The following is a 7,500-nucleotide window of genomic DNA, read 5'->3' as shown; positions in this document are numbered from 1 at the left end:
GAAGATCGGACCGTCAGCTTGGTGTGTCCTGTCCTTAAGGGACGCTGGACTTATCTACAGTATCTGTCGAGATCATGTGCGGTCATGTGTTTTAGTGACCAGAGCGAGGGTGCTGCTCCTACCCCAGGTCCTGGAGGTCGTTGTCGGGATCCAGATCGTCGGCGTACGGCTCCAGCTCCTCCGTGGCGGGTGGAGGAGGCAGCGCCTCCATCCAGTTCAGAGACGGAGTCTTCACCGCTTTACCCATCGACTTCTGCTTGCTGTGCTTGGGGGCTGTAGACAAAAATTGAACAAAATCAATTTTCTGTTTGAGCAGAGAATAACAGAACCGTTAAATCTATCATGCAGATAACTATTTGATATAATGTAATAATAGATAAATAATTTTGCATGTTTGTAAATGATTATTATTTGTATATTTGTACGTGATGGTATTATTACTATTTGTATGCTTTGCTGTTGTTATTGTTGTTGTTGTCAATGTCAATAGTAATGACAGGAATACTAAGTGTATGTGCGTACCGTTGTCTGTCTTGGTGCGGTCAGGTTGGGCGTACTGGGCGCCCGAGGTGCTGGGCTGGGTCATCCAGTGGCCTTCGTCCTGTTCGGGGCTGGCGGGGCCCTGCGTGGAGAAGGGCATGATGGGAGTGCTGGCGTAGGGCGTGGCGTGCTGGGAGTAGGGGGCGGAGAAGCTGCGCAGGTCCTCGGCCGTGGGGTCGATGGTGCTGTAGATGGGGCCCTCGTTGGAGCCCGTGCTGTACTTCTCCGTCTGGTTCAGGTAGTTAGAGATGCCCACCTCTGAGGGACACACAGAGAGAGTTTACACACGTTTGTTAGAGAAGGAAAAATCTGTACACATCCAGCAGTCATCCATCCATCCAACAGGTATTCATATTTGTCTGTCAGTCTGTCAACCAATCTGTTAATCAGGTGATAGATATTTCTATCCATGTAGAGACATATACATCATCATCATCATCATCATCATTTTTTATTTGACAGACTCGAGGTCCATAAAAGAACACACAAATATGCCCTACATAAAAACAAACATAAAAACAAACAGACCAAAACAAAGAAGAAAACACAACAACCTCCCCCCCCCGCCCCCTCCCGACCCCCACACACATTTTCATAAAAGACATTCATACCAGTACCTCCACATTGGTGACTGGTAATGAAATGTACCGTAGCTGGGATTAGTCAGCACTCAACCACATAAGCACATAAAATGCAAAACCAAAAAAATACATAACAAAAACCACTGCTTTTTAAAGAAAGCTTAACATGTCAGATCTCTCTGTGTGTGTGAATGTGTGTGTGTGTGTGTGTGTGTGTGTGTGTGTGTACACAACGGCTCACCATTGTAGTATCTTTCTGCCGAGTCGTGTTTGGAGGTGCAGCAGTTGACGGACTCCTTGCCGCTGTGCATGAGGTTGGTGGTGGGCCAGGAGTCGGCCAGCCAGGGGTAGTTCCCCATGCCGCTCCCCAGCACGCCAGGCCTGGACACACAGTGAGGCACAGTACACGTCAGGATGGAGCATCGACTCTCTGTCATATCACTAACACTGTCTCATGATCGCCCTCAAGGACAGAGAGAGAGAGAGAGAGAGAGAGAGAGAGAGAGAGAGAGAGAGAGAGAGGGAGGAGAGAGAGAGAGAGGGAGGAGAGAGAGAGGAGAGAGAAGAGAAAGAGAGAGAAAGAGAGAGAGAGGAGAGCGAGAGAGAGAGAGAGAGAGAGAGAGAGAGAGAGAGAGAGAGAGAGAGAGGCGAGAGAGAGAGAGAGAGAGAGAGAGTAAGAGGAGCACTACAATATCAAGAGTGATTCTTACCTCCCACTGACACCTGAGCCCTCTCCATGGGGGAAGCCAACTGCAGGAAAGATGAAGTCAGATTTTAGCCAGGAGTAAGAACAAGAACCTGCACAAATTCACTGTGTATACCGCAAGGGCTGATTTAGATTCACTCATGTTTACTCAAATGATAGCTACCTAAATAAAGCGTGTAATCTTGCAAAAATAAAATAATTTAAACATGAGTAGGCATTTGGGAAAAAGAACACAGTAAAGCTGAAAAGCTTTGAAAAAGCTGTGAGGTAGTGTATGAGTTAGTGTGTGAGTTAATGTGGTACTGCTATGAGTTAGTGTGTGAGTTAGTGCGGTAGTGCTATGAGTTAGCATGTGAGTTGGCGTGTGAGTAGTGTGGTAGTGTTATGAGTTAGCTCGTGAGTTAGCGCGTGAGTTAGTGCGGTAGTGCTATGAGTTAGCGTGTGAGTTAGTGCGGTAGTGCTATGAGTTAGCGTGTGAGTTAGTGCGGTAGTGCTATGAGTTAGCGTGTGAGTGAATGTGATAGTGCTATGAAATAGCGTTGTGAGTCAGTGCGGTAGTGCTATGAGTTAGCATGTGCAGTAGTGCTATGAGTTAGCGTGTGAGTGTGCATACCTGCGGGGGTGTAGGCGAACGAGGCGGCGTAGTGGCTCAGCTCCTTCCTCTTCTTGCGGCGGCAGTAGATCCACACACTGAAGCCCATGAGGATTACCCAGCATGCCCCGCCGATGCCCGCGATGAAGGCCGGCTGCTTGACCACGTCGGTGATCTGCTCTGCCAGGCTCACGTTCTCGTCGCTCCCACTGGGCACCACCGGAGGCTCCGCTGGATGTTCTGAGGAGAGGGATAAAGTTCTATTAATAGACGCCATCAAGATCCACACACAGATGTTGATTTAAATCAGGTGAAGATGTGGAACGGAGCACAATTACTCCACTCTACAATCACTCCAGCCGCAAATATAAAGCACACTTGACTCAGCTGATTACTTAAAAAGGCATGCTGTGTACTGGTGGTTGACTCGAACAACAACAAGCTCTCAAAAAAAGATCTCTCATATATTTATATCTCTTCATTAGTCCAGGCATTTTGAAAATCAAGTGCAGAATTTTGTATCCATCCTTTTTCGTACTTGTATTGGCACAATATCTGCCAAGAGCATTAAACCAAACAAACAAAATAAACAAACAGCTGTGTATTTGTTCCATCATTCACAGGGCTGTAGCTGTAGTAATCCACTGAGATGCCCACTGGGTACTCACTGATAAAGATGGGCACGGGCTCGCTGAGATGCCCACTGGGTACTCACTGATAAAGATGGGCACGGGCTCGCTGCGGGTGCCCACGCCTGCGCTGGTGACCGCCGCCACCTCCACCTGGTACCAGACGCCGGGCAGCAGCCCCTTCAGCACTGTGGAGAGGACACTCCCGTCCACCGTCTGGTTGATGTGGTACCGCGTCATGGTGTCGTTGCCCAGGCACCAAATCTGTGAAGAACGCAGAGCAGAGACTTGTGTTTTAATATTCTTTTATTAAACCCTGAACATTACTGTTTGGATGTGGATCTGTTGTTGTATTACATTGTGCCACAACACTTTTGTTTAATCTAACTTTTCATTTACCACCGTGAGCACCTCACAAGGTGTGCACTTACTTTCTACAAACAAATGTACTACATTGTACAACAATGTAGCATGCATACATATGCCTGGTATGCTATTTAAAACAAACAAGACATCAGAGACTAAATAAACTCGCCGGTCAAGTCTCAATGCTGAGGTGTAAAAAAAGACATCAAAGACAAGCTACAGGTAAGGCTTTTTCCCCACTAACAGCTCCCATGTGTGTTTTGTGGGATTACGCACACTGGGTCCCTGCAGAGAGTGAATCACATGCCAACGAAGATGCACTTCTGCTACTGAGAGTTCCAAAAGTCTTTCTTTTGGTGGAACTATTGATTTGATAGGAGAGGAAAAAAGCCTCCTTGATTTCAATGTCCTCCTCTTTCAACACAAAAAAGCTCTGAATAGCTTGGCTCTAAGGTAACTCAAGGACTTAATAGAGTCCACCAAGAACTAGTGTCTGCCAAAAACTTGTGTGCCCAAAGTAAAGGTCTTATTACTCCTTGTTATTCTTGTTATTCCAAGAGTGTCAAAAAGTACATTAGGAGGCGAGGCCTTTTGTTACCGAGGCCAAAGAAAATGTGCAGCCTCCGTGAGTCCACTAACTGCTTCATTTGAGCCACAGCCTTTCACCATGTCAGGCCTGGACGCCTTCCAGGACCCATCTGCTTTGTGTGTGTGTTTGTGTGAGTGTTTCTCATTCTCTGTCTCTCTCTCTCTCTGTGTGTGTGTGTGTGTGTGTGTGTGTGTGTGCATGTTTGTCTGTATGTGTGTATGTGGGAGGGGGGTTATGTGTGTGTGTGTGTGAGTGTGTGTGAGTATGTGCGTGTGTGTGTGTTTGTCTGTATGTGTGTGTGTAAGTGTGTGTGAGTGTGTGTGAGTGTGTGTGAGTGTGTGTGTGTGTGTGTGTGTGTGTGTGCGTGTGTGTGTGTGTGTGTGTGTGTGTGTGTGCGTGTGCGCGTGTGTGTATGTGTGTGTGTCCGTCCGGTGAAGCTCTTCTACCTTGTACTCCTGGATGAGGCCGTTGTGTGCATCAGCAGGCGGAGGCTGCCAGGACACGCTGATGCTGGAGCTGTTGCCAAGGTTAAGCGTCGACACGGCAACAGCTTGAGGAGGGGCACTGGGCACTGCAAACCAGGAAGAGTCACGTCAGCACATGGACCAATGCAGCCGTGATGCCAAGACAACGCAAAGGACAACTCAGCTGTTCAGCCCACCCCCCCGACACACACACACACACACACACACATACACTAGCATATACTCACACAAACACACTCACACTCACACACACACACACACACACACACACACACACACACACACACACACACACACACACACACACACACACACACACACACACACACACACACACACACACACACACACACACAGACTGCATTAAAAGCCAGTTTCCCATGAGTGCAGTGTAAATAAAACACAAAGGCCAAATTGTGATGATCACAGTGAATTCAGAAATGAGGGTTCATCATGGCTGCTGTGCTGTAGGTCGACTTTCTTCACACCACACTCACAGAAAACACCCCTTGGGCTCTTGGGACATGTTACAAATAGATCCTATTACAGTAGCTCAATAACTGGGCTATATAAAAACCAGCAGCAAATAACAGCAGTAGCTCACTGTTGCTATATTGTGTCGAGACACTATAAAGGAGCCTGACTACAAAACAAGTTTATGTTATTATTACATTTTGAAGAGGTCAAGTATATTTAAGGTAAAACTGAAGTGTAGAAGACTGTAAGTGCATGTAGATCAGGGGTCTCCAACAGGTACAGTAGCTCGTCAGCTACCAGTAGCTCCCCACCTGTAGCTCCCAACCTGTTTCTAAGTAGCTCTCCAAAAGATTTGAGGAAGATGTTCATACATCTGATAACCCAGTGACTTGGGAAATTCCTATGAAATCAAAATTCACAGTCTTCAAAGAGAAAAGGTAGGTGAGCTGAAAGGAACCTTTAAAAAGCATAACAAATCTTCTTCAGCTTTTAGGTGGATAGCTGATCTATGTGAATACATGGCATGCTACTACTAACATAAAAGCTCTCGACCATGTCCACTTTGTCAGCACAGCTCTCGAAGAAAGTAAGGCTCTCGGCCATGTCAATTCTGTTAAAGTAGCTCTCTCGGAGAAAGAAAGGCTCTTGAACAAGTCAATTTTGTTAAAGTAGCTCTCAGATTTAAAAAAAGGTTGGAGACCCCTGATGTGTGTGGACAACGTGGCCCCCCGTTCCGTCTCACTGTCCATTCACACACTCACGCTGACCCCTCCGGGTGACCTCTGCCTCTGCCATGCCTCTGCGTCCGGCGCCCTCCTCCTTACCCTCCTCGGGCGTGCGCACCAGCACGGCGCGGCTGTCCATGCCCTGGAACTCGTTGAAGTAGGGGCGCACTTTGACCTCGTACTCGGTGCCCTTGAGCAGGCGGGCCAGCACGGCGCTGCGCTCCGGCGCCGCCTTCACGTCCTGCGTCTGCCACAGCGCGCCGCTGCCGCTCGGCCGGTACACCAGCCGGTAGCCCTGGATGTACTGCGACTGGCGGTCCACCTGAGAGAGAGGGGGAGGGGGAGGGGGAGGAGGGGGGAGGAGGGGGGGGAGGAGAGAGAGAGAGAGAGAGAGAGAGAGAGAGAGAGAGGGAGAGAAGGAGAGGGAGAGGAGGGAGAGAGAGAGAGAGGGAGAGGGAGAGGGGAGACAGATAGAGAGAGGTTCAACCGACATTTATTGAATTGGTTTTGTATGAGGTGCGTCATCATTTCATGGGTTAAGGAATGAGAGAGAGTGAGAGAGAGAGAGAGAAAGAACGAGAGGAGGAGGGAGAGAGAGAGAAAGGGAGGGAGAAGAGTGAGAGAGAGAGAGCAACAGAGAGAGGATGAGAGAGAGAGAGGCAGTGAAAAGGAGAGAGGGAAAGAGAGAGAGGGAGAGAGAAAGAGAAAGAGGCAAAAAAGAGGAGAGACATAGAGTGAGAGAGAAAGAGAGAGATAGATGAGAGAGAGAGAGAGAAGCACACAGGCAGTCAGTGCAGAGATTGCCAGTGACCACAACTGACATGATTTAAAGGGAACCCACACAGCATAAGACTGATCCAGACATAACTGATGACTGTGGGCCGCGCAGTTCCTCTCAGCATTCAAACTGCCCTCACTGATCCAGAGACAGCTACTGCCCAGGTCCACACATCATTAAACGGCTCTGACTGTGGTAACACATCTGACACGGGGACTGCGTCCCTGACAGATAGTCTGCTCTCCAGAAAGTGCAGAGAACCAAATTGGACTTAGCCACTCAGACGTGTGACAACACCTGGCAGGAACTTTTTTTTTTTTTTTTTTCCTCACACCGTCTCCCGGTAGCTAGGACTAGTATGCTGAGGAAGACACTTTGCCAGGCTAGTCTGCAAGTGTGTATGTATGTCTGTATATATATATAGTGTTGTTTTTTTTATGCAGGCTGTGTGATGGAGTGTGATAATGATGAAATGCTGGCGCGTTGGCAGTAAGTGCGTTGACTAACAGTTGGGCTACAGATTTAGAGCGCTTGGTGCGGCGTGGAGCGGCGTGGTGTTGGAGAGTGACTCAGAGAGGACGGACCATCTGCCAGGCATCCAGCCGACGCGCTAATGAGCGCGGTGACGGGGGGCGCCCGGGCTCGGGGCTCGGGGCTGAGGATAGAGGTTCCGAGTTTTGACTCATCGTCCACCAGAGCTATGCGCTGAGTAGTGTGTGTGTGTGTGTGTGTGTGTGTATAAGAGAGAGACTCACCGTCCACCAGAACTGAATGTGTGTGTGTGTGTGTGTGTGTGTGTGTGTGTGTGTGTGTGTGCGCGTGTGTGTGTTAGAGACTCACCGTCCACCAGAGCTGCACACTGGAGGCGCTGAGGATCACAGGCTCCTGCAGAACCACGGCCACCTCGCCCAGCTCTCGCTGGACCTGCCTGTGGTCAACACCCTGACCTGTGGGACTCAGATCTGAGAGAGAGAGAGAGAGAGCGAGGGGGGGAGGGGTGGAGAGGTAGCAGAGAGAGAGGGTGTGAAGAGG

The 7,500-nt window shown here is 49.0% G+C and overlaps 1 protein-coding gene across 1 annotated transcript in view; it reads right to left on the bottom strand.

Annotated features, from left to right (window-relative positions):
• Positions 1–7,500, bottom strand: part of robo3 (roundabout, axon guidance receptor, homolog 3 (Drosophila)) — a 72,604-nt gene that overhangs the window by 9,901 nt on the left and 55,203 nt on the right. The window contains exons 13-21 of the mRNA XM_062536612.1: positions 7,309–7,430; positions 5,790–6,012; positions 4,450–4,574; positions 3,135–3,312; positions 2,441–2,659; positions 1,832–1,871; positions 1,363–1,502; positions 523–798; positions 123–273 (exon numbers count right to left, since the gene is read on the bottom strand). Of these exons, the coding sequence (XP_062392596.1) occupies positions 123–273; positions 523–798; positions 1,363–1,502; positions 1,832–1,871; positions 2,441–2,659; positions 3,135–3,312; positions 4,450–4,574; positions 5,790–6,012; positions 7,309–7,430 (1,474 nt within the window). The remainder of the gene's footprint in view (positions 1–122; positions 274–522; positions 799–1,362; positions 1,503–1,831; positions 1,872–2,440; positions 2,660–3,134; positions 3,313–4,449; positions 4,575–5,789; positions 6,013–7,308; positions 7,431–7,500) is intronic.

This window comes from Sardina pilchardus, chromosome 5 (genome assembly GCF_963854185.1).
Source record: "Sardina pilchardus chromosome 5, fSarPil1.1, whole genome shotgun sequence".
Classification (NCBI taxonomy): domain Eukaryota; kingdom Metazoa; phylum Chordata; class Actinopteri; order Clupeiformes; family Clupeidae; genus Sardina; species Sardina pilchardus.
The sequence above is the reverse complement of the archived record's forward strand: the minus strand, read 5'-3'. Positions and strand labels throughout refer to the sequence as shown.